Here is a 27,005-nt window from a genome sequence, read left to right as displayed (position 1 = left end):
AACAAATACAGCAGAGAAGGAGGGAGTCAGGGAGGAGGGAGAGGTTTGGCGGAGGAGCTCAAAGCGGGACCTGGTTTTACTTCATCGTCTTCTACATCTAGGATAGCTCCCCTCAGCCTGGATGCTGTAGCTCAGAGTCGGTGGATCTGTGATTTTTTTTGTTCTCGGCGGCTGCGCCTGAGGACGCTGCACATCTGGCGTGCAGACATGGGCCCCTCTATCAGCTCCAGGATGGCTTTATGTCTGGCCCTCACCTTGGCTCAGGTGATTGCTGTGACCTGCCAAGAAGATACCAAAAACGGTGAGTGTCCGACCCATCCAGTCCAGGATTGGCCTGCTGGAATCAGCTCTTAAAATCATTTTTCTTGGCAATAAAAGTCATTTTTATTGCTAAAATTTATGCTACTTTTATGCAAATAGAGAAAAAAACCTCCTTTTTCTAACAGAACCACATTCTCCAGCCTTGTGGTTCAGCCCAGAAAGATAAAAATCACTCCAACAGAGCTTTATTATGGCCTCATTACAGCCTACTTTCCAGTTTCTGCAGCAGCGAAAAAGTGAAGGTTAATTTCGCATTGCATATTTACGCTAAAAAAAAAACCCTAAAGTGCCCAATTCGAAAGGGTCGGACTAAAAAAAAAAATTCTAAACATTTTTTTCAAGCATCCTGGAGGACGGAAGTCAAAAATACTTTTTCCACTGCGAGCTTCAGCTCAGTGTGACGAAGAAGCGAGGTCGGTTCGGTCTATTTCAGGGACTGAATGAAGGGGTTCTGTGTGCCACGGCTATAATGATGTGGCATTGTGGATGGGATGGACAAAAGCAGGCCACTAATTTTGGTCGTACTTTGGGCCAGAGGCAGACAAGACACACCCAGAGGGAAGAGGATGCTGGATGTGGAAGGCTTTCATCCAGCCGGAGCCCTCAAACGCGGCAGCATCTGGCTCCCAATCTGATATTTGATTGGGCCAAAACATGCAGTTTTTCAAGTTTACTGGCAATAAAAAATGGAATAAAAAGACATTTATACAATAAAGAAACAAAATATTAAAAGAATATCAAACTGTGTTATTTCAAAAGGTCGTGTCCTACAGCCCCTACAAAGTTTTTGTGCATACATCACAGATGAAAATTGGTCATACGTGAATATACGTGGAAAAAGTGAGAAAAGTCGTGGTCTAGAAGTTATAATACATTCATAGCTTTTTTACTAATTGTAATATTTCTTTGTTTAGATTGCGTTGGATAGAATATAAAAAAAAGGTATCGGTAAAAAATGTATGAAAAGATAATCTCAAGCTTTTAATGGGCTAATGAGCATCATGCTAATGTTGTTAGCTTAGATTGTCATTCTAAAAACTAGAAAAATCTGCTAGTCTGCCAGCTAATCTAATAAAAGTAAAAGTGATGATACATTCGTAATTCATTTACTAATTGTAAAAATTCTTTGTTGACATCATTTTTTGATTGGATGAATTTAAGAACAGAAACTGAATCGTTGGAAAAATATAAGAAGCTAACAAACTAATTTCAGGCCTTTGATGAGCAAAAGTGGTTAGCTTAGTTGTTTAGTTTAAAAACAAGGGAATTCTGCTTGTCTGCTAGTGAAAATTATGCATTTGTGATTCACTCACTAATTGTAACCTTGCATTGTCTTTTCTGATTGGGCAAAATTTATTAATAAAAATAGGAATGATTTAAAAAAAGTCTGACCTAGCAAGCTAATTCCAAGCATATGCTGAGCCAACGTTTAAGTGCATGATTTAAAAAGATAATTACAGCAGAACTCTTTTTTTAATGATCCCTTATTGTTTATTATGTAAAATACTCCTAAATAAAGCATACATTTTCTTTTTACAATAGTAGATAGCTAATAGCTTTGAATTACCTTAACAAACAAAATTAACCATTACCCAAACGTATACCTTTTGGTGATCATATGTTATGATTTATTTATATTTAAATCACTACTTCTATAATAATTTTTTTCAATTGTTTAGTTTTTCAACAGGAGAGATGCATACATTTTTGGTGGTTTAAAAATGTATGACGCTAACATGTTAATTGTTGCTAACGTTGAGTTAATTTATTTCATTTAGTTTAGTTGATTTAGATGGATAAATGCAGCGTCATTGTTTTTATTAAGGCGCTTACAGTTTTTCAACTGTATGTATTTTTACCATATGATTACAGGCAGCATTATAAAATTAACTTTACAAGACGGCATAGCTTTTAGCTAAGCTTAGCAAAATCAACCGTCAACAATTGTATTAAAAAATGTAAGTTATTTTATTTGACATGTCGCTGAAATATATATATATTTTATTTGTTGTAATTTATTTAAAAAGGAAACTACTTTAATTATTTTCTCTATAAGATAGATGAATGGTTTTCCTTTTATCTTTAAATACTATTTTAAAATAAGCTTTTGTGGCATTTTCTTGTTGAATTAAATTTTTTCAACACAGAAGCTTAATTTTAACATTAATAATTAGCTTTACACATGGGGCCATTTCAAATCATTCTATGTAATTAAAAAAACACTGTTCAGATCGAAAGAAAGGAAATGCAATCGTCTTTGATGTTCCATAGAGTTTTGAATACAGTTAGGATAGGTTCTGCTTCTTTAAATTTTTTGCATAATGAGAATACATTTGCATAACTAATCCTTTTGTAGAACCATATTATGATACCTTTTAGTGAAAAAGGTTTCATCCCCTCAGAAAACCGCCACTATCCCACTATAAGCCAGCAGTTCCCACTGTTTTGATAACAGGGTATGTCGAAAGTCTAAAACAACATAGTCAGAATCTAGTAGTTTCACTTCTTTCTTTTGTTCAAGTGTTTGTTTGATTGCTGTGCTTTTGAAAAACAAAGTATGACAAACCTACAAAATAACTTATGACACTTTTCTCTATATTATATATATATATTATATTGTTTAAATATTAAACAACGAATATATCAGAATAAAGTCGTGAATTATGAGAAAAAAAGTCCAGTTTTTTCATAATAAAGTCAGGAAATTATATAAAAGAAGTCAAAAAAATGTAAAAATAAAAGCGTAAAATTTTTCGTGAATACATTTTTAAAACTATGACAAAAAAATTCTACGATTTTCATGAATGAAAATTCTTATTCGTAAAATTAGGCGAATACATTCCAAGTCTTCGTAAATAAATTGTAACATACGCTTAACAAGTCAAAGTTTTTTTTAGAATAAAGTCCTAAAATATAAGAAAAAAGTCAAAGTTCTTCAAGAACATTGGCGTAAAACTATGAAAATTTCCGTTTTTTCATGATTAAATTTATAAAATGTAATAAAAGGGTTAACGTTATTCCAGAATAAAGTAGTAAAGCTATGTGAAAAAAATTCTAAGCATTTCATTAATAAAATTGTAAAATTAGGATAATATATTCCAAGTTTTTTTTTATTTAATTTAATTTTTTAAACAAAGTATTTTAGCCAAAGCCACTTTGAATAAAGTCATTATGAGGAAAAAGTCTAAATTGTTTTAGAATAAAAGCGTAAAATGATTGTTTTTGTAAATGCCAAGTTTTCCGTGAATGAATTCATCAACTATTAAAAAAGGTTTTTTGAGAATAAAGTTTTAAAAGTATGATAAAAAAATTACATTTTTCCTTGAATAAAAGCTGAAATAGTAAAATTAAGAAAATAAATCATAAAATGTGATTAAAAAGTCATTCATTAAAGTTATTTTTAGTATAAAGTCTACAAATATGAGAAAAAGTTTCAATTCTTAGTAAGATTATGAAAGAAATTCTGTTTTTTGTGAACAAATTTGTAAAATCTAATAAAATTGTTAACTTTGTTCGAGAATAAAGTAGTAAAACTATGTATAAAAAATTCTAAGCCTTTCATAAATACAATCTTCAGATCAGGAGATTTGAGGTTTTCCGTAAGTAAAGTCATAAATGTGTTAAAGAAGTCAAATTTTTTAAATGTAAAGTTTGTGATAACAAAGTCAAATTTCTTTGAGAATTAAAGCGCAGAATCACTTTTAATAATTGTTTGTATTTTTGAATAAATATGCATGAAAATGAGTAAATCTGTAAAATATGATTAAAAAACAGTAAAAAACAAACAGACATTTCCTAGAGTTAAGTTGTGTCGTAAAATTATGCGAAAAAAGTCAATGGTTTTCGAAAAAAACAAAATTGTGAAATCATAAGAAAAAAGGCAACATTTTTTTGAGAATACAGTTGGAAAAAATATGAGAGAAAGACATTTTTTTGTACATAAAGTCGTAAAATCAGAGTTCTTTAAGAATAAAGCTGTATAACTGCTTGAAAAAGTCAATTTTTCATTAATAAAGTCGCAAAATTATGAGTAATAAGTAAATGTTTATGAGTATATAATTAGACGGAAAATTGACAATTTTAACAAAATACAAGAATATGCTTCAAAATGTCATAAATTCACAAGGAAATAGACGTAGAAAATAAATGTTTTATGTTTTGTGTTTAACCCTTGTGCTATCCTAGGCACTTTACCATTGGGAGTTGGGTCATCTAGACCCACTAGACAGTGCTCTGAACCTTTATTCTTCAATGATTTGTGATCTTCACTGGTGTCCATGGATTACATGAAATCTTTCCACCTTTATCCACCTTTGTCATGGTAGAGAGAACACGTCAATGTAAGGGTGGGGTCATCTAAGATAGCACAAGGGTTGAACAAGATATTTTTTATGGAATTTTTCTCATCATTTGATGACTTTACTCTCATATATCTACTTTCTTTTTTGGTGGTCCAAATAGTTCCCTGTACCTTTTTTTCTTTATTCAGCAGGATTTAGTGTTTTTTTGTGTTAAGGCTAAAAATATTATTAGTCGCACTATAAATATAGTTAATGTTTTTTTTAGACCACATCTATCTGATAATGTTCTGAGTGGTCTCGTTACCGTGGAGATAATAGAGCGCTATAAATGTGAATTGAAGCTGAAATGACCTGCTTCACAGGCTGGCACTTGAAAAAGCAGCAGTCAGTAGGTACGCCCCCCGCCTCGGGGTGTGGCCCCAAAGCGCTCTACCCAACAAAGTCAAACCACAATTTCTTCCCAAACCCAACATATAATTCAGCTGCCGCGGTTTCCCCGGAAATAACTGCTGCTACATAATCAGTGCCTACCGTAGCACAGGCAGGCGGTCACGAATGCTGGATCCTAGTCTACTTTTCCTGTCAGGCAATAACCGGCACGCTTTTATTTTGTAGGAATGATTTGCAAACTTGGAAACAGACACTTCGACAGATAAACGGACAGCCAGGAGCTGTCGAGTTTAACCGCAGTCTGGTCTCTGACAGACACTTAAGTAAAGGGGTCTCCGACTTCTGATCTACTGAGATTGAACTCTGTTGATGCCTGGATGAGAACTGAGTGACCCCTTGTTTGGCCTCAGGCTGTATGACAGCCCTGGGAAATCTTTATTTTTAATTTTCATTGCTAAATTATTTACCGTACAAGTGAAGTTTCCACCATTAGTAATGATTTCTTCAAATTCGAAGCAACTTAATTTGCATGTAGTTAAGCTAGTTATTTGCCTAAAATTAAGATTGTGAGTTAGTTCAAAGGTAAAACATTGAATTAGCATAAAGTGAAGCAGGTAAAATAGCACAAAGTTAAGCTAGTGAATTAGTGTAATGGTAAGATAGTAAATTAGCTTAAATCTAATGATGGAAACTTAACTCGTATTGTAAATATTAACCAAAAAAAAGCCCAATCAGCACATTTTTTCTTCTTGTCAAAAATTAGATATTTTCATTTTCATTTCAATTTTTTATTAAAAACATTTTTTACATTTAAAAATAAAAAAATTATCAGTTAAAAATGGTCGTCAGTTAAAAGAATGTCAACACTTGAGCTAAAGTTTCGGAGTTGAATGGTTAATAAGCATCTAAATCTCACTGCCAAACCTTTTGTGATTCATGCTTGTTAGAACTCTTTGGTCCGCTACATACACACACTGTAGCAATCTGTACCAGGGTTCACTTGCAAAGAAACCAAAACATGTATGCCCTAGTCACAACTGTCTCTGTGGGTGGATACGGCCCACCTGCATGACGCTCAGTGATCCAATAATTTCTGATACATTCACCAAAAACACAACAAGGGTATGTTCCATTTTTATGACGTCTCTTTAGGCATCTGTAGAACTCTAAAGGGAAATGCAAGACAGACCTGTGCACCTGTGTACAACCGTCTATGGGCCCAGACAAGCCAAAAACCCACAGTACCTGTACGGATGCTCGTGACTAAGGCATTAGATTTGAAATCTACCGACCCAACCCAACTATGAACTATCTGATTTAGGGTTGAAACTTTCTACATTCTGTGAACGAACCTAACATGTTTCTGTTTTCTGTCAGACGTCTGCACAGACAATGGAAACGTCTACTCCGACCTTGAAACGTGGAGTCCAGAGCCGTGTAAGCTGTGTTACTGCGATAAGGGGACGGCGGTGTGTAAGGATGTGGTGTGTGATGACCTCGGGGACTGCGAGAACACGGTGGTACCAGATGGCGAGTGTTGTCCTGTGTGCACGGCTGGTGCCCCCACGTCTCCTCCCAGCGTGGAACCAACGGGAGGTAATCCGCTACGTCACTTGGATATTTTGACCCCAACAATGATGGCTTAGTGGTATTGATAAAAATGCAATGTACTGTCACAAAACAAAGTGAACTAAATAAAAACATTAATTTTTAATCATAAAAATCCAAAGCTAGAAGGAAACATTAACTGGTCCTGAGACTGAGCTGGTTTCACACTGGATCAGGTGGAGGATTGCCAGTGTGCCGTGTTCTGGGTTAACTGACCTTATGGGAACCTAAAACACACACACACACACAAGGATCAATAGTAGATAGAAAAACAATACTCTAGAGCACTGACTGATATTTAGAAATTAAATTGTAAACCTTTGAGAAAAAACAAAAAGTTCACAAAAGACAATGTCCTTATGAGGTTAGTTAAACAAGTTTAAATGTGTGAATTAAACCTTTGTGTTGGAAGTATCTCAAATAGCCATTACTTGAGTGGGTTAATATTTATGTCCAGGATTAGGTCAACATTAAAAATTTGGAAAGCCAAGAACATTAAATGAAAAGGGTGTTTTTGTCAAGATCAAAGCCTTTTCGGTCATAATTTCTGTTTTTTAAATCCTTTCTATTTGAGCAACCTGACTTTTGAAGATTGGCTGAATTTGGAGGTGAATATTTTACTGAAGCTGGTTTTTCTTATACATTCACATTGATTTTTTATTGTATTCTGTGTTAATATCATCTTTTGCCACTAATTTAGTGAAGCAGTGATTCAGTGAAGCAGTGATTCAGCAAAGCATTGGTTTAGTGAAGCAGTAATTCAGTGAAGCAGTAATTCAATTAAATATTAATTCAGTGAAGCAGTGATTCAGTGAAGCAGTGAGCAGTGCACACATAATCAACAAGTTGTGAGTTTATGTCCAGTTGTCAGTATTGTCAGAAAAGGCATAAAAATGGACAATCAACAGTTTAAAATACTTTGCCAAAGCTATCGATACAACCATTTTGCACTTTAAGTGTTTGAAATGGACACTGAATCACTGCTTCACTGAATCACTGCTTCACTGAATCACTGCTTCACTGAATCACTGCTTCACTAAACCAATGCTTCACTGAATCACTGCTTCACTGAATTAATGCTTCACTGAATCACTGCTTCACTGAATCACTGCTTCACTGAATCACTTCTTCACTGAATCACTGCTTCACTGAATCACTGCTTCACTGAATTACTGAATCACTGCTTCACTGAATTACTGCTTCACTGAATCACTGCTTCACTGAATTACTGCTTCACTGAATCACTGCTTCACTGAATTACTGCTTCACTGAATCACTGCTTCACTGAATTACTGCTTCACTGAATTACTGCTTCACTGAATTACTGAATCACTGCTTCACTGAATTACTGCTTCACTGAATCACTGCTTCACTGAATTACTGGTTCACTGAATCACTGCTTCACTGAATTACTGCTTCACTGAATCACTGCTTCACTGAATCACTGCTTCACTGAATCACTGCTTCACTGAATCACTGCTTCACTAAACCAATGCGTCACTGAATCACTGCTTCACTGAATCACTGCTTCACTGAATCACTGCTTCACTGAATCACTGCTTCACTAAACCAATGCTTCACTGAATCACTGCTTCACTGAATTACTGCTTCACTGAATCACTGCTTCACTGAATCACTGCTTCACTGAATCACTTCTTCACTGAATCACTGCTTCACTGAATCACTGCTTCACTGAATCACTGCTTCACTGAATTACTGCTTCACTGAATCACTGCTTCACTGAATTACTGCTTCACTGAATCACTGCTTCACTGAATTACTGCTTCACTGAATCACTGCTTCACTGAATTACTGAATCACTGCTTCACTGAATTACTGCTTCACTGAATCACTGCTTCACTGAATCACTGCTTCACTGAATCACTGCTTCACTAAACCAATGCGTCACTGAATCACTGCTTCACTGAATCACTGCTTCACTGAATCACTGCTTCACTGAATCACTGCTTCACTAAACCAATGCTTCACTGAATCACTTCTTCACTGAATCACTGCTTCACTGAATCACTGCTTCACTGAATCACTGCTTCACTGAATTACTACTTCACTGAATCACTGCTTCACTGAATTACTGCTTCACTGAATCACTGCTTCACTGAATTACTGCTTCACTGAATCACTGCTTCACTGAATTACTGCTTCACTGAATCACTGCTTCACTGAATTACTGCTTCACTGAATCACTTCTTCACTGAATCACTGCTTCACTGAATCACTGCTTCACTGAATCACTGCTTCACTGAATTACTGCTTCACTGAATCACTGCTTCACTGAATTACTGCTTCACTGAATCACTGCTTCACTGAATTACTGCTTCACTGAATCACTGCTTCACTGAATTACTGAATCACTGCTTCACTGAATTACTGCTTCACTGAATCACTGCTTCACTGAATTACTGGTTCACTGAATCACTGCTTCACTGAATTACTGCTTCACTGAATCACTGCTTCACTGAATCACTGCTTCACTGAATCACTGCTTCACTGAATCACTGCTTCACTAAACCAATGCTTCACTGAATCACTGCTTCACTGAATCACTGCTTCACTGAATCACTGCTTCACTGAATCACTGCTTCACTGAATTGCTGATTTTCATGGTGCTGGTGAATCCACCACTGATCTGAGCACAAGAATTGTTCGTGGTAGAATTCCTGGGGGCGTGGCTATCCTCTGGAATGTTAAGTATGACTCTGTTGTTAATGTTGTGAGACTTAATGTTGATTGGGCTGCTGGCTTGGAAATGAACATGGATGGTATGAAATGTACAACACTAAATGTTGACATGTCCTGTGAGTGTAATCTATTGAAAGATGAATTCTTCCACAAATAGCATTTACAGAATCATTTATTGAGGAAAGTAGCTCTGCATGTGTGTTTGTTATGGGAGATTTTAATGCTGATCTCTCAGATAACTCATCAATATTTGGTAATCATTTAGTCTCTTTGGTGAAGAAAATAATCTCACTTTATCAAGCAGAATACTTCTCCCTGATACAAGCTTTACTTATATCCTTGATGCCTGGCATTCCACCTCATGGCTGGACCGCTGTATCTGTACTGCGGATGCTCGTGCTTCTCTGAGAAATATAGATATTCTGTGTAATCTGACTACTTCAGATCACATACCAGCCGTCTTCTCTTTAGATGAGGCAAATATACCACCTCTTGTGACTAAAGAAAATGTTGATCATGGTCTTTGTCTGATCTCAAAAGAAGCTCCTGCTGCCAAACCTCCACCTTGAGGAAATACTGGGCACAGAGATTTTACTATTTTTTAATGGTGTAAACTGTATTTATTTTAATTTTATTTGTTTATCTATTTATTCCTTTTTTAACTATCTATGTGTCTTCTTTTATGGACCGCATCTGAGTCTGAAATAAAGTGAATTATTATTATTAATATTGGAAACAGTGTAATAGTGAAATTGTGTTTTTGCCACTTTTCTGGAATTTCCATAAAGTTTTGCTCATATGTGTGATGGAAACACAGTTACTGTTTCTTTGAATCACTGCTTCACTACTTTACCATCTCATCAAAAACAAAAACTATTGTTAAAATATAAATCTTGAGAAAAATTAAGATGATTTCATGAAATTCTCAGCCCACAGGTTTTAAACCCTTTTACACCAGAGCTTTAGCTTCAGTGTTTACTTTCTTTCAGCTACCGTAACTCTACAACCATTGATGCAATTAACGTAATTCAAGTGGATTTGTCGTAGAGGGAAGAGGCTTTGTGTCTTTGTGCAACACTTTACAGGACATTTGTGTTGCATATCGGCCACGTCAAAGTGTGGTATTTAGGCGTCGCCGGCGACGTCTCAGGTGTTAAAGGTTTAAAGCAAATCAAATTTAGGGCTATTTTCTTTAAACCATTTGCACAAATTTAACATTTTAAGAAAAACGTTGAAAAAAACTGACAAAATATTTTCCAAATTAGAATAAATTCAAACTTAAAGGAGACAGATTAACACTTTTATTTTATTTTGATCAATTTTTGTTATTCTTATTTTAAAAAAAAAAAGTGGCTTTTGTGTATCGGTGGAGTTCAATTTTATAATTTTTATAGAATCTTTTAACACCAAATTTATTATTAATATTGCAATTAACAATAACAAAAAGGTGCAAAAAGATTTTTTGACGATGTATGGCAATCCAAAAAAACAAAAAATACACATTTTCGTCATTTGGCTTGTCCCTTCAGGGATCGCCGCAGCGAATCAGAAAAGCTGAAAGGTGGCCGGATTTTTACTGCGGATGTCCTTCTTGACACATTTATCCGGGCTGGGGACAGGCACAGGGAGACCCAGACACGGCCCCTTAAAGACAAAAAAATGTACAATAAATGTTTTTGTATTTAAAAGATTCACTTACATTACGTTAAAATAGAACCCCTTCTGTGTATTAACATAGTTAAACTGAGCAGCAAAGGACCCTCTTTATGAATTTCACCGTATTTTTTAGGTGCAGATGAGAGGGGAGAGGAAAGCTGCACCGTCGACGGGGAAGTCTTCAGTCACAACGATATCTGGAAGCCGTCGCCCTGTCGCGTCTGCATCTGTGACCACGGCGTCGCGATCTGCGATGAAATCCAGTGTGAAGGGGTGATGGGCTGCGAAAAGGTCGTCACGCCGGAGGGCGAGTGCTGCCCGGTGTGTGAGAACTTTGCCAGCGCTAGCAGGAGGATCGGTACGATAAATATAAGTAACTTTGGAACATTTTGAGTTCAACCAAACCCATTTTGAACTTTTTGTCCTTCTGTTGTCCCAGAATTAATGGGTTTTAAGGTAAGCGGCTGATTTTCACAACAACATTTTTAGATGTGAAACCAGATAATTGATCACTAAATTGATCGTTGTATTTGTAGGGGCAAAAAGGAGAACCCGGTGATATCCCATATGTAAGTATATCTTATGCAGGAAAGTATTTTGAGGCTCATAGTCCAGAAATAAACAACTTTATTTTGTAGGTGGAGGGGAACCCCGGGTCTCCAGGACCTCAGGTTAGTCACCAATTCTTTTGTTCATGTGGTTTAATTTTGTATATATATATATTTAAAAGAACTCTTTAAGATTGGACTAAATTGAACTTTGCTTAATCATTTTACAGATTTAAAATGGGTTTAAATTTTTAGGCTTTTATTTTGAAAGGATTTCTTTCACTGTTCAGGGTCCTCCGGGATCTCAGGGACACCCCGGACCAAGAGGCTTCAAAGGCAGACGGGTGAGTTTAGAACAACAGTGCGGATTTTGGCTAAGGCCGTGGCGCTGACGGCCCAGATCGGCTGGCTAAAGCAACACAGGGGCGGAGCCAAAGGTTAGAGGGGCTCAAGATTTGATTTATGAATATTGCTTTTGTTATCTGTAAAATGCTTTAAAAAATGCCTTTTTTTTAAATCTGACATTAATTTTATTAAGTTTTACTCAACCGGTAGGCTGACAAGTGGGGGAGGGGGGGGCAGCTGTCTCCCTTGCCTCTCCGAAACTCCGCCTCTGCTGCTAACCATGCCAAAGTAAACAAAATAACAAAAAAACAGCAAACCCTCTTTGTACCTTTATAGCAATAAAAAAAAAACTTTTTGAGAATATTCTTTAATTTTACAAAAAATAACAAAAATATTCACAAACATCAGACTTAACCGAATTGTGCTTCATTTGACCTTTATACCAATGTGCGTCAATTTAAAAAATGAATAAAAACATTACAAAATTTTGTTCTCTAAATGTTTTGGAGAATTTTTCTAAATTTTCCACACACACACACAAAAAAACCTTTACAAATACAATGTGCTCAGTAAAAATCTGGTTTATTTGACCTTTGCAGCAATCTGGTTTAGTTAGGTCTTTGCATACTTTACAAAATCCCCCACTGCATATTTTGGAAAGTATATTCTTAAATTAAAAAACAACAACTTTACAAATATAGTAAAATAAAATGTATTTACTTAATATTGACAACATAGTCTGATCCACAGACACCCACTATGTAAACTGGACATTGTCAACATCACTCTTTGGAATCTGCACTGTAAAATGGGCGGGACTTAAAAACATTTGTGAAGTTGGTGTTTGTTGGATTTGCTCATGGGTCCACCTACCTGTCTATAAAAAAATGCAAAATTTGCAACCAAAAAACAAATAACTAGAAAAAAAATAATCAAAAGTTGTGACATCAGAGAGTACACACGTAAAATTTATAAAAAACGAACAAAAACAGCGTAACATTTTTGAAAGCATGATTTAAGGGGGAAATTTCTTCCTTGTCATAAAAGCCTCCAGTGGTCTTCTGAGAAATTCTTTGTCAAAAACAAGGATTTGAACCCACAATCTACTTAGCTGGTTTTAAAAGGTAGTTATCAAAAGGCCAAATATTTAAAATAGAAAAATAAACCGATTTACTCAATATTTTAAAATTCAAACCTCAATTTCAAAAAAAGGGCGGTGCTAAATTGTGAATTACCTACCATTTTTCAGCAAATTTCTTTTTTTCCCCACTCATCTTTGTTGGATTTGTTTGAAAACTGCAGGGATTTCAAGGACCCCCTGGTTTTGATGGTGAGCCCGGTGTGCCAGGAAATCCGGGAAGACCAGGATCCCCTGGTGAACATGTGCCTCCTGGAGTGAGTTACTTTTACTGTCTGTTCAACAAATACCCTCCAAAGAAGTAAAAAGGGAAGACTTAAGCTGGTTTCCGATAATGTCTTTCTACAAGGGTAACGTTGCGATGCAGATGGTGTCGGGCTTCAGTGAGAAGTCAGGTCCAATTGGGATGCTAACTGATACAAGAGTGAGTTGAGCCACAAACAAATTTCCCACCTTCAAAGCTTGTGTGTTTCTTCATAACCAACAGCGTTGCGTTGCAGGGTGAGGCGGGACCAAGAGGTCCTCCAGGTGAACCCGGTTCATCTGTAAGTATGAAAAATTCTCAGTTTCCCCAAAGTTTCCCAGGATCTTTTAACATTGAGCTCTTAAACTTCAATTGAAATATTGTTGATACCTTTGGTTAGGGTCCAACTGGGGGTCAGGGAATTCCTGGAGAAGCTGGCGAACCTGGACCAATGGTACAATGGTTATTTTGTGCCAGAAATGTGCCTCTTTACCTCTCAACAAAGGAAAAACTTAAAGTCATTTTACTATTTTCCTTTTGTAGGGGGAACCAGGCCATCGAGGACCTGATGGTGCACCAGGAAAACCTGGACGAGATGTGAGTCTGAACCTCATCTACACAGTCAAGCCTCATTTACATATGAAAAGAGAATCTTTGACAACCAAAAATGTTCATTTTTGTTGGTCAGGGAGAGCCTGGACCTGATGGTGCACCAGGAGAACCAGGAAATCCCGGATCCCAGGTTTTTGTGTGGTAATTGTGGACTTTTTAGTCAAATCAAACAAACCCCAACACGATTTCTTCGTGTGAACGCAGGGTCCTAGAGGCTTCCCAGGACTTCCAGGCAACAGAGGTCTGAAAGGGCCTAAGGTAAGTCCAGATTTGTCAAGAATAGAGCTACACGGAGAAACACCACGATCTGAATTCAACTAAAACCAACAGGGAAATGCTGGACCTCAAGGGCCAAAAGGTGAACTTGGAGTGGTGGGATTGAAGGTATGGAGCTGGTCTCTTCATGTCATGAAGTTTTGTTGACTCTCAGTACTCAAAGTTATGTTAACGCAAAGATCCTCCATTGACGTCAAGTGATTTTCTTTTATAAAAGAATCAAAGGGCTTGACAAGATCTACAAACCTATGAAAACGTCCATTTATAGACTTATATTTTCACGATTTGTAGGGCAAATCTGGTGCCCCTGGGACAATGGGAGCCCCTGGTCCACAGGTAAGGAACCGCCCGAGGACCAGTCACTTATGACAAAGCTGTTATTTAGCCTCATAGATGATATAAATTTGCCTTCTTGTTTAGGGACCACCTGGGTTACAGGGAGAAAGAGGGAGAATCGGACCAACTGGTCATGTGGTATGAAAGAAATTATAATACAGGAGAAAGAAAAGCAAAAAAATGTCCAAACATTTGTTGGAATGAAGATACTTTTTGTACTCGTCTCTCAGGGTAAACAAGGAACACCAGGCGATGTTGGCAAACCAGGCCCAATGGTAAGAACTTTGTTTAAAGTTTCTATGTAACAGACAACAAGTGTGTTCATTTTTGTCGGAAACCAAAATAAAAAACAAGTTATTAGCAAAGGTCTTATGTTCTCTCTGATTGTCCAAGAAAAGGTACTAAATTTGGGACAAATGTCCCTTAAGACTAGGGATGGGCAACTACAGGCCTCGAGGACTGCTGTGTCTGCATGATCTCCAGATATCCATGACTGATTACATGGTTCAGGTGTGTCTGGCCAATTAGCCCTTGTGCTATCCTAGGCATTTTAACATTGGGAGTTGGGTCATCTAGACCCACTAGACAGTGTGCTGAACCTTTTCTCTTCAATGATTTGTGATCTTCACTGGTTTACATGGATTACATGAAATCCTCTTCACCTTTATACACCTGTGTCATGCTAGGGAGAACACGTCAATGTAAGGGTGGGGTCATCTGGACCCCATAAGATAGCAAAAGGGTTAAAACAGCATTGTAACACCACGAATAAGTAATGGATGGGTCATGTCAGAACCTGGACACAATCCCTGCAACTCCAGTGCACGGTCCCCAGGCTCAACACACAGAGTCCCGATGCCTACAGGACTCTGTGTGCCACACCCAGGAACTATCAAGAATGTATTATATTTCCTTAAAGTCAATTTAATTCCAGGGTCCAATTGGAATCCCAGGTCTGCCAGGATATCCCGGTAACCCCGGAATGAAGGTGAGAGTTTACACTTTGATTCAAAGTTATTGTACTCTGGGTTTACAATACAGGCTTAAACAATTTCTTCATAGCTGTAAAACATTTGCTCAACCCAACTGGCACAAGTTTGGTTCTGTTGACTTGTGGTACCAGCTGTGCTAACACAGTAAACTGTTGGAACCAAAAAACTCTACATCTAGGAAAGACACCAGTCTGTTAGAGTCTTTGTTTTGCATCATAGCCAAGATGTCCAGTAAACATGTCTGGCAGGTAGACTAAAAACGTCCAGCGCTTTGGCATTTTTGTTCAACTTGGTGTTAGCAGTTAGCTAACCTTCAAGCTAATTCCTTTTGCGACATTATTTTATCTTCACGTTTTTTTTTATTAACTGTGGGCATACGTACTAAACCAAAATTGACTAAAATCTAGTTAAAGTTCCTTGTGCTATGCTTGCTCCATCCTCATTAGTAGCAATGGACTGTTTTATTTATTTGAGGAAAGTAGAAAGCGCTATACAGGTGTACGCTGTTTACCATTTACCATTTAAGCTAAATAACATCCGCTTTGGCCATAAGCACAGTTTTTTCTTTCTTAGCTAACCAATATTAGCATCCAGATTCCAACCACGGTTTCTTTTTCTTTTTTAGCTAACAGACATTAGCATCCCAGTTCTACCCATAACTGTCACAATTGTCTCTATCAAAATAATTATATATTTTATATCAGATTCATTTAAGATATGTATTCAAAGATTGATTAGAAAATAAACAAAAGGGAAGTATGCTATCTTATTGACATTATAATTTCTCATAATCATAAACAGACATACCCACAGCATCAAATGTAGTAATACACATAATGTTACCATACAAGTACAAAAAAACAGAAACCTTTTTTATTTTGAAGGGAAACTTGATGGTTTTTAAATGTGATCCCATTGTCATCAGGGTGAACCAGGACCTGCAGGAGTCAGAGGAATTCTGGGACCACAGGGACCCAGGGGTGATGCTGGACGGGTCGGACCATCAGGACCAACGGGGCAGCGAGTGTGTAGCAGTTTCATTATTTCACCAGCCAAAATGGAGGACTTTTGCTCATTTGGTTGATATGGGCGTAGGCGATGCCCTTGCCTACGCCCAAGTGGCCGGGATAGGCTCCGGCAACCCCGTGACCCCGAAAGGGAATAAAACGGTTAAGAAGATGAATGAATGAATGAATGAATGAATGAATGAATGAATGAATGAATGAATGGTTGATATTGTTGCTTTTGCACAGGGGGCTGCCGGGGCTGATGGATCTCCAGGTCCACGTGGGTCATCGGTAAGTCTTTGGCACTTTTGAGTAAAACCCACAAACAAGTTCCTAAACCTGTTGCCGATTGAGTTTTACTAAAGTGTTTAGTTGATATTAACAAAGGGGCTTGATATTTTTTACAAAGGGTATCGCAGGTGTCCAGGGTCCACCAGGATTGGTGGGCGCTGCAGGGCTTCCTGGACCTCAAGGATCCACTGGAGCACCAGGAGCAAAAGGACAATTGGTAGTTATTGTTTCCTTTTAACGTATTTTCTCCCGTGGGAAAAACTTTTCTAAGAATTTCAAATATTATTAGTTCTTGAAGTTCAGGATCTTTGATCTCTATTCATAGGGTGATGGGGGAGTTCCCGGATTGAAGGGAGAACCAGGAATGAAGGGAGAACGAGTATGGACGCAAAAAACCCCAGCAAAAACTTACGATACATGTTCTATTTATTCGGTAAATGACTGAAGAATTGGTCGTTTGATGTAGGGGGAGCATGGTACTCCTGGTCCAATAGGTCTAATGGGAGAAGATGGAAAACGAGGTCCTAGAGGTGATGCTGGATCCATTGGACCTCCAGGACCAGCTGGAGAAACTGTGAGTCAACTGATTTTCACAGGTATTTATGGACTATGAGCGTCAAACCGGACCCAGGTAATTTGGTTTGTTTCAGGGAGCACCTGGAAATCGAGGCTTCCCCGGCTCCGATGGTCTACCAGGCCAGAAGGTGGGGAACGGTCGGTGGTTCAAATTTTTGTCGCGGTCCCTCTGTGCTGTATTGAGTGTTTGGATTTTGCCACAAACAGGGAGCCCCGGGTGAAAGAGGGCTGCCAGGAGTTGGTGGTGCCAAAGGCCTGTCTGGAGACCCGGGACGCAATGGAGAGCCAGGTTTAACTGGAGCTCGGGTATAACTGACAGAGAAATTCAGAGTTGTCAACACAAAGTGATCGAGTTTAAATAAGAATCTCAAACTCTTAAAATTGCCACAAATGTAAATTATGTTTTTATTTAAGACATTTTATCTTGCTTTTAATAAGAAAAGACAAACCTTTTTAAATAAAGGTTTTGGTTACATTGATTTTTAATACTTTCTATTCTACAGGGTCTGGCAGGCCCAATTGGAGCTCAGGGAGCAGAGGGAGGACCAGGACAAATGGTACGCAGAAACATTTGCCAGGAGATTTTTTCAGTGTCCTTTATTCCGACTCCCATCTTTCAGGGTTTGGCAGGAGAAGATGGTAAACCAGGCCCGGCTGGAGCTGCTGGAAATAGAGGTTCTGCTGGAACGATGGGCCTGCCAGGACCAAAGGGCTTTGCAGTCAGTATACAGGATAACTGTTTAAGATTCTTTCAAATTTCCCTTTTGGGGGTAATATTTTCAAAAAGGCTGTAGAAAGACTTCCGTGTCCATGAACCTGTTTTAATGTAGGGTGACGCCGGAAAGGCTGGAGAAGCTGGAAGTCCAGGACCTCCAGGTCAAAGGGTGATTCACATTCAGTGGTTTTTCTTAGTCTTGCTCCTATTACCAACATAAAAACATACCAATACGTACTGAATATCGATTATTTCCTTAAGGGACCAAATGGAAAAGATGGAGAGGAAGGTGCCGCTGGTCCACCTGGTCCTGCTGTAAGTGCTACCAAGCTAGAGCATCTCTTTAATATAAATTTGGAATGGTCTGCTCACATTATGCCATGTTTATTTTTGGCCAGGGCCTTGCGGGAAAAAGAGGCGAACAAGGACCTCAAGGGATCAGCGGTTTCCAGGTAGACGTACCTCTTGAGCTCAAGGTGTCGCCGATTGGAGTTCGAATCACCCTTTCAGGAATATTTCAAACAAATGAGATGTTAAACTGAATAATGACTATCATCTTGCCTCAGAACTAACTGACTCGAACTAAACTAGAACCCAAGTCATGTCAAATAAGGCATAATCAAAGAGTTAAATCAGAAAAACCTAAAGAAACTGAAAAAAGGATAAAAAAAACGTCAATTAGATTAGCTGAATTGAATGATAACATTAATTGTTTAGTAAAGACAAAAAAATGGCCCCAGTCCCCACCTTTGCCACCCCCCCTTTACCACACCCTCACCGGCTGAGTGGCTGCTTAAGGCCCCTCACTCTACCCCCCTGCCTTTGCCACCCTGGTCAGAGCTGCATGTCACAAATTCATGAAAAAAGTACTTTTTTCAAAATGGCGAGTTTTCTGTTGGTTTTATCTCCATAGCAACCATTTTATATTTTGGTCACCTAGGGGTAACGAACAGGTCCGTGTCACCATTAGAACAATCAGCAAAAGTAAATTTTTGAATTTCCTTGACAACGGGGCTGTTTTGTTAACCCTGCCCATTTTCCTTATATAGTCATATCATATGTTATATCGTTTCATTCATGTATTTAATTTGTCACAATGTTCTGGCTAAAAAATGTACAAACCACAGAGAAATGTCACTTTTGCGGGCTTGCGATGCTAATGCGTTTCAAAATCTAACACTTCTAATACCAACAGTTTTTCCCAAGTAGCTTCCCAATGATGTTTGAGGAGTTAGGAGGTCCCTTGATATTTTGGGTAGTGTAGTTATAACACATATTGTGACAGTTGTTTTGCTTAACGTGCTCTACAATCCTATGGTCAAAAAAAAAAATCAGTGGGATTAATACGAAGATCAAATTATTTCGCTAAAATTTGGTTGATATTTTTTAGGGTTTGCCTGGACCACCAGGACCCCCTGGAGAGTCTGGAAAACCTGGTGATCAGGTAAAATGCAGTAACCCATATCAATCCTGTCTTTCTTTTCATTTAAATGGTCCCACTGATCATCCAATTGTCTTCCAATGGATTGAAGTTCATCTTACGCTAAATTTTGTTTATTTTTTAGGGTCTTGCTGGAGAAGCTGGTGCTGTAGGGGCCACTGGTCCAAGAGTAAGTCAACTCAACTTTATGGTTTTTGCACATCAGGATAGAAAAACTTCCTTGTGCAATTCTGTCTTTACATCTTGGTTGTCCTTAAAGGGAGAAAGAGGACCATCAGGGGAACGAGGTGAAACTGGACCTAATGGACTGCAGGGACCCAAAGGGAGTCCAGGGGGACCAGGACCAGATGGTCCAAAGGTGTCACAGCGATGATACCACTGACTTAGTAAAGGAAAACTTGAGTCTTGTAACACGTTTTCTTTCAACTTCAGGGTAACCCAGGTCCCAAGGGGGCTGATGGAGAGCCAGGAGCACCGGGGCTTCAGGGGATGTCAGGGGAAAGAGGGATACCAGGATCCTCAGGTCCAAAAGGAGATGCGGTTCGTTTGAGAAAAGAGCAGCTTTTTCATAGGTGGACAAGATAAATAGGGACTTAAAATAATTTTCTCTCCAACAGGGTTCTATTGGAGAAAAGGGACCTGAAGGAAAAGCAGGCGCTGATGGTCCAAGAGTGAGTTGACTCCTGCTATTAAGACATTTCTATTTCTCCAAATTGGTCATAACATTCATGCACTTGTTTCCTTAAAATAGGGTCTTCCTGGTTCTGTCGGTCCTATTGGCCCTGGTGGACCAAACGGAGACAAGGTTTGACTTCAACCCTGAGTAAAAACTAGTGTTAGCGCAAAGACATAGCAGTTATTTTTCATCTCATTGAAACACGTTAGGTGAGGTTGAAACACTAAAACCATATTATTGGGTTTTTTCATTTTTTGTTTTAGGGGGAAACAGGTCCACCGGGTCCTACAGGTCGTCGAGGCACAAGAGGAGTTCCTGTCAGTAGAATATGAATTTGCAATAATATTAGTGGCTTATCTTATCTCCACCCTTTTCTTGAGTCTCATCATTTGTGTGAAATAAACAGGGTTCTACTGGTGAACCGGGTCCAATTGGCCCAGCTGGCTTCCCTGGACCTCCTGTAAGTAAAAGACAAAGAATCCAAAGGAATATAAAAAAGATAAACCAAAGGATTGGAAAAAGTTCTTACTCTATTCCTTTTTTAGGGTCCGGATGGTCAACCTGGTGTGAAAGGTGAAACAGGAGAGCCTGGTCTAAAGGGAGAAGCAGGAGCACCTGGACCACAGGGGATGGCTGGGAAACCAGGGACTCAGGTAGATCAAAAACTCAAAAGTACCCAATTCCCCTTATGGATCACAAGTTGTTGAAAATTGTTTAAAAGAAACATTAAGGAAAGACACGTTAATTTTGCCAATGAAACTGTTCTTTTGTTTTTTTTAAGGGACCTGTTGGTGTGACGGGGCTAAAAGGGGGCAGAGGCACGCAGGGTCAAGCTGTGAGTTTCCACCTGAAGCCCTGAACAGTCCAGTTCTAGGACATTTTCACAAACAAATGTTATGGTCCTGGCTACTCTAACACAAGTGTGGTCTTTCTACAGGGATCTCCTGGTTTCCCTGGGTTGCCTGGAGGAGTTGGGCCACCCGGTGCTCTTGTGAGTTGGTTTGGAACTTAGATCAGAACATGTCTTACCTTTCATGTTCGAACTATTCTAGGAGAGGAACATTTTCTAAAAAATTGGTGTCAGCAAGTAGACTTTAGACTTGGTTAGGACTTGGGACCCCTTGAACATACAACTAAAGACTTCAAACGTGACTTGAGTTTATTATTTAAAAAAAGAAACCCGGAGACTTGACTTGAAATTAGGACTCTAGGCTTTAGACTTGGTTATGACTTGTGGCTCAAACTTGAGATCCTCTTTTACCCAACAACTAAAGATGTGAGACCTGACTTGAGTTTATGACCTAGAACTATGACTCAAGAATTATTACTTAAGTGTTGAGACTTGGTTTGGACTTGAGAACCAAGACTTGAGACCACTTTACACCAACAAATAAAGTCTTTAGAATTGAGATTCAATCTTATGTCAATTACCCCAGACTGGAATTACAATTACCACTCTGGACTTGAGACTTGGTTTGGACTTGGACCCAAGACTTAAGACCCCTCCCTTGAACTAACAACCAAGGACATCAAACTTGACTTAGGCTTATGACATAAAACCCAGAGACTTGACTTAGATTCACAACTTCAGACTTAATTTGAACTTTGGACCTAAGACTTGAGACCTTCCTGGAACCATACTAGTTCTTTTGGTATTTGGTTGTAGTTGACTTGAGCCCAAACTAGAGACTTAATTTACAACCAAACACTTGGGTTTGGACTTGAAAAATGACTGGTAAAAAACAAACATCTATATCATAGTAAATACAAACAGGTCATGCACACAAGGAGTGTTGGTGCAGTTTATGACATAAAGCTAAATTGCTGCCAAGAGCATCTTCGTCTACCAACTCTTGTTCAAACTCAATCATTAACTCTGCTGAGTTCTGTGCATTTATGTGTTTTAGGGTGCTGCTGGTGCAGCAGGACCAATCGGTGAACCAGGAAAAAGGGGTCCTTCAGGTGTTCGAGGAGAAAATGGAGCTCCAGGACGTAAGGGAGAGAGTGGAACTCCAGGTTTACCGGGCAGCCCAGGAGAAAAAGCAGAGTCTGGAGAAGATGGACCTCCGGTAAAACACAGAAAGGAAGCAACTTTTATTCAGGAAGTACATTTTCCATTACTCATCTGCTCATGTCTATTTATGTCAGGGCCCTGATGGGCCTCCAGGTCCCCCTGGTGCCACAGGTCAGCGAGGAGTTGTAGGTCAACCTGGACCCAGAGGGGAGAAAGGTCTAGTGGGACTGCCTGGTCCTGCTGTATGTATTCTGTCGAATATTTTTTTCCAGAAAACATCTCAATCTCAACTCATCATTGAAATTAAGTAGGAGAGAAAACTTTTCTGTTTATCTGCCTGTCAGGGTCCTCCAGGAAAACCAGGAACTCCTGGGGCATCAGGAGGTAAGGGCCCAGCTGGTGGAATCGGCTTACCTGGAGCTAGTGGACCAAGAGGAGACGCTGGCTCTGAGGTTTGAAATTTCAAATGTGCTTGGTCCTAGGCTTTGGTGAAGGTATAAAGCACATAATTCGGGGACACCTGTGACCCATGCATGGAGCAATTGACCCATTTACCTACGTTAGCTTGAAAAATGTAGAAAATCCTTTTTGCAGATGACACAGCACTCTACTGTTAAGATTCTTATCTATAATTTACAGATAATTGTGCTGTGATGTTTTAGATGATGATCATCTGATAAATTTTGGATGGCGTTTATGCTCATACAGGGTATTGCTGGTGCAGAGGGACCCCCTGGTAAAGACGGTCTCGTAGGAGAAAGGGTGAGGCCTGCATGTGATCTATAAATACCTTTCCTTTCACTTTAATACTCCCTTCCAACACTAGGTTTGCTCCTACATGTATTGATAATTGATACTTTTGTAGGGACAAAGAGGGGAACCTGGCCCAGAGGGTCTTCCTGGTGGTCCAGGATCTCCAGGTAACGAGGGACCAGTGGGAACTACCGGTGGTCCAGGTTCAAGAGGCGAAAAAGTATGTTTCCAAATCCCTTTTTTTGTGTATTCATGTGAACTGTCAGTTAAATATCTCCATGTTTTTTTTTTATTTAGGGTCCCAGAGGCCCTCCTGGATCCCAGGGGCAACCAGGAGTGCGGGGCAAAGTGGTAAGTCAGTTTTCTTTTCTAACTAAACAAATTTTCTAAGACAATTCCTTCTTTTTTGTAGTTAAAGGTTAAACTAGGATCTTGTTCTGACCAAACTGTCTGCTTCTAGGGCCCTCAAGGACCACAGGGAGAGAAAGGAGGAGCGGGAGAGCAAGGAGAAAGAGGTCAGAAAGGACACAGAGGCTTCACTGGACTTCAAGGTCTGCCAGGAATAACTGTAAGACGTTTTTTTTAACTGACACATAATATCAGACATGTTCAATTTAGTTACTTTTTTGTATTGGTCATCTCTTCTTGATCAGAGCGGTTAGATTAGTGCATTTGAACATTGTGTCAAAGTATCAAAATGGAAACTTTTCTGTTTCAGGGAGCTACAGGAGACACAGGAGAAAAAGGAATAGTCGGACCAGCTGGACTTAGGGTAATTCATCAAAAAAAACTAAAACCCACAAAAAACTTATCTTCAAATAAATCCATTTTCTTATTTCCACACAGGGGCCCCCAGGAGTCACAGGTCCTCCAGGAAATGAGGGCATCATTGGACAACCTGGACCGATGGGTCCTCCAGGGAGCAGAGGAAGCAGCGGAGACCTCGGAGAACAGGTGAATTAGTATTCTTTGAAGTCTAAGTTGCTCAACTTCCATTGATTGGTTCGTCTTGGTGGGGCCCTTTCATTCATAAAGGGTCAACTGTGACAAGGAAAAATTTGTAGAAATGATCAGAAGAAAGCTCAACAAATTCAAATCTTTTTCTTTATCAGGGTCCATCTGGTGAACCTGGACCTCCAGGCCCTCCCGGTCCTCCAGGACCACCTTCAGCAAACGTGAACGACCTCTTTAGTCACTCAGTCGACTACGAGGAGAACCTTGTTGATCCAGAATCAGACGGGAACGTAGAATATGATCTGGCGGCTGATCCTCCTGCGTCGCCAAAGTTCAACAGAGATGAGGCTCTGCCCAACAAAAACCTGGCAGTTCTAAACGCAGACATGGGCATCAAGGTCACCTTGAAGGCTCTCAACGGAAACCTACAAGTCATGCGCAGTCCAGACGGAAGCAAGGAGAACCCTGCCAAAACATGCCGCGACATCAAACAGTGCTACCCCGAGAAGAAAAGCGGTTTGTTGCTCCTCCCGTTCCTCCTTTACGCCTCATCTTTTTGTAAAACGTTTGCAACCTCGTCTTTTTGTTTTTGACACAGGGGAGTACTGGTTGGATCCAAACCAAGGAAGCACGAAAGATGCCATCAAGGTTTTCTGCAACATGGAATCTGATGAAACATGCATTTCCGCCAGTCAGGCCGTCATTCCCGGGAAGGCCTGGTGGACAAAATCCAGCCCGAGCCCCAACAAACCAGTCTGGTTCGGCGCAGACATTAACGGCGGAACTAAAGTAAGAGTCCGTCCGGGAAACTTTTATTGACTCAAACATTTCTCGTTAACCCTGGTTTGTGACGTGTGCAGTTCCTCTACGGCAACAAAGAGGAGCGACAGAACGCAGTGACGGTGCAGCTGAAGCTGCTACAGCTCTTGTCCAGGGAGTCGCACCAGAACGTCACCTACCGTTGCAAGAACAGCGTCGCCGTCAAAGATGAGAAAAGCAGCAACTTCAAGAAGGCTCTCGTCCTTAAAGGCTATAACGGCCAAGAAATTAAAGCGCACGGCAACAGCCGGCTGCGATACACCGTCATCGAGGATGGTTGTTCGGTAAGTCCTCCACCTGCCCAACCGATTTGTTTAATAAAAGACTAATAGCTGTAATTAGTTACTTTTCTTTTCTACAGAAATCAAATGGACAATGGGCCAAGACAGTGATCGAATACAGGACTCAAACTTCTACCAGGCTCCCCATCGTGGACTTGGCCCCCATGGACATTGGACAAGCAGATCAAGAGTTCGGCCTTGACATCGGGCCGGTTTGCTTTTTATAAAATCTAAGAGTAAAGCTCGGAACAACCACACCAGAGTACACCCATGCAGGAATGGGCAACTGCAGGCGTCGAGGACTGCATGTTTGCCAATGAACCCCGCTCTGGCTGGAGTATTGTAATCGGCTGAAAACACCTGAAACAGGTCATCAGTCATGAGTAGAGGCTGGGTATCTGGAAATCATTCAGACACAGCTGCCCTCAGGGCCTAGAGTTGCCCATTTTTGATGGACTTTAGTCAACCGGAGAAAAACCACAACCATTTGTGTTCAATGTTATGTATTAAATAGAAGCTTGTTTTTTTACGTCGACGGAGCAAAAGAAGACAAAGAAGCGACCGTGGTTGTTAGTTTATGAAAAACCATCAAGCTTGAACCTAAATTATTAATAAAATAAAGACCTTGTATCCTCTAACGCTTAAACTGTAAATTAAAAACACGACTGTAAATTGAATGTTTGTTTGTTTGTTGTGGAATAAACGTTTGTCTTGGGTACAATTCCTTCTACAAACCAGATTTTGCTTTAACAGTTCCTTTACCGAACGTCGCCACTAGAGGGAGACAAGGTGCTTCATTTGAGGTGTCCAATCATTTCAACTAAAGTCAGATGACCTTAAGGCCGTGTCAAACGGCCACTATATATGTTTTGCACGTTTTCCACGTCTGAAAAGTCAGTCTTTCGTGACACATGCGTGATATCAGATGTCTGCAAGGGTTTTAGTCGACGGGTCTTTACGTGAATTCGGTTTTGAGCCGATCAAAAGTGTGAGAATTATGCAGTTTACATGTATTTTACATAGTTATATGCAATTATTAAGGAAATGTTACTCAATTGTATGTGATTTTTGCGAGATGCATACACAAATTTGTGGCTTTCCACGACCGTTCTAGGTATGTCTGACGCACGAACCACAGATGAATCACTTTTAGATCGTGGTTACGGCGCACAGATCACATTCAAATCAAGTAGTTGACACACAAATAACTAATGAAATTCATATAAACAGCGCAATAATCACGCATGGTCATGTTATATGTTGATTCCTTGCGTGCTTGATTATTATTTCTTCCGTGGTTTTAACGTATGATCAATTTTCATCCGTGTAATATGCAAAAAAAGTACACAGTGGCTCTTGGACAAGAGATGTTGTTGCCTTAACCCTTGTGCTATCTCAGATGACCCCCCCCCTTACATTGACGTGTTCTCCCTGCCATGACAAAGGTGGATAAAGGTGGAAAGATTTCATGTAATCCATGGACACCAGTGAAGATCACAAATCATTGAAGAAAAAAGGTTCAGAGCACTGTCTAGTGGGTCTAAATGACCCAACTCCCAATGTTAGAGTGCCTAGAATAGCACAAGGGTTAAACAGAAACTATGCAGATGATCAAATCAAATTTGCGTGACATTTTTTCTTTTATTTGACTAATTATTATCGTGTGTTTCAGTGCAGCTGATGGGTGTGAGATTGAACCAAAAAAAGAAAAGAAAAGGCTGTAGTCGCTTCAGGAAGAAAATGAGTCAGAGTTCAAGCAGCACATGTTTCTGGGTCGGCCCCGCTCCCCGCTCGCTGAGAGACGTGACACTCTCGCCGTTTCCTACAGGCCGAGCTCGCCCCACATCTGTGGAGTGGTGTCATTTTTAGCCGCCGCTTCTATTTTAGAACCTGGAAAAATTGAACAACCAAAGCACGAGGGATATTATTTAAATTTATGACGGTGTCATGTATTTGTTCTCTTTATACAGGTAAAAAAAAAGCTATAAAAAAGCTTTATTGCTTGTGCTTG

At 39.4% G+C, this 27,005-nt stretch overlaps 1 protein-coding gene across 1 annotated transcript; it reads left to right on the top strand.

Annotated features, from left to right (window-relative positions):
- On the top strand, positions 1–25,728 carry LOC101172057 (uncharacterized). The gene is made up of 55 exons (XM_011481336.4): positions 1–301; positions 6,390–6,608; positions 11,110–11,334; positions 11,416–11,432; positions 11,513–11,545; positions 11,615–11,647; positions 11,815–11,868; positions 13,172–13,264; positions 13,357–13,431; positions 13,508–13,552; positions 13,652–13,705; positions 13,795–13,848; positions 13,940–13,993; positions 14,068–14,121; positions 14,194–14,247; positions 14,431–14,475; positions 14,560–14,613; positions 14,706–14,750; positions 15,410–15,463; positions 16,393–16,491; positions 16,721–16,765; positions 16,884–16,982; positions 17,091–17,144; positions 17,232–17,339; positions 17,416–17,469; positions 17,549–17,647; positions 17,845–17,898; positions 17,962–18,060; positions 18,172–18,225; positions 18,318–18,371; positions 18,455–18,508; positions 19,447–19,500; positions 19,622–19,666; positions 19,757–19,855; positions 19,930–20,037; positions 20,115–20,168; positions 20,249–20,302; positions 20,437–20,490; positions 20,580–20,633; positions 20,719–20,826; positions 20,955–21,008; positions 21,111–21,164; positions 22,081–22,242; positions 22,322–22,429; positions 22,532–22,639; positions 22,896–22,949; positions 23,053–23,160; positions 23,238–23,291; positions 23,401–23,508; positions 23,659–23,712; positions 23,787–23,894; positions 24,053–24,410; positions 24,493–24,683; positions 24,755–24,997; positions 25,075–25,728. The coding sequence occupies exons 1-55, from the start codon at positions 208–210 to the stop codon at positions 25,219–25,221; spliced, it is 4,770 nt and encodes a 1,589-aa protein (XP_011479638.1). The 5' UTR covers positions 1–207; the 3' UTR covers positions 25,222–25,728.
- Positions 25,729–27,005: the final 1,277 nt, after the last annotated feature.

The sequence above is a fragment of the Oryzias latipes genome, chromosome 2 (genome assembly GCF_053564925.1).
Source record: "Oryzias latipes strain Hd-rR chromosome 2, Olatipes_Hd-rR_3.1".
Lineage (NCBI taxonomy): Eukaryota > Metazoa > Chordata > Actinopteri > Beloniformes > Adrianichthyidae > Oryzias > Oryzias latipes.
Note: the sequence above shows the minus strand (reverse complement) of the source record. Positions and strands in the feature narration are given on the sequence as shown.

Coding starts and splice junctions, on each gene's coding strand:
- LOC101172057 (XM_011481336.4), top strand. CDS start 208: ATGGGCCCCTCTATCAGCTCCAGGATGGCTTTATGTCTGGCCCTCACC. Junction 17,899..17,961: donor AGGGAGGACCAGGACAAATG/GTACGCAGAAAC, acceptor CCCATCTTTCAG/GGTTTGGCAGGAGAAGATGG. Junction 20,827..20,954: donor CTGGGAAACCAGGGACTCAG/GTAGATCAAAAA, acceptor GTTTTTTTTAAG/GGACCTGTTGGTGTGACGGG.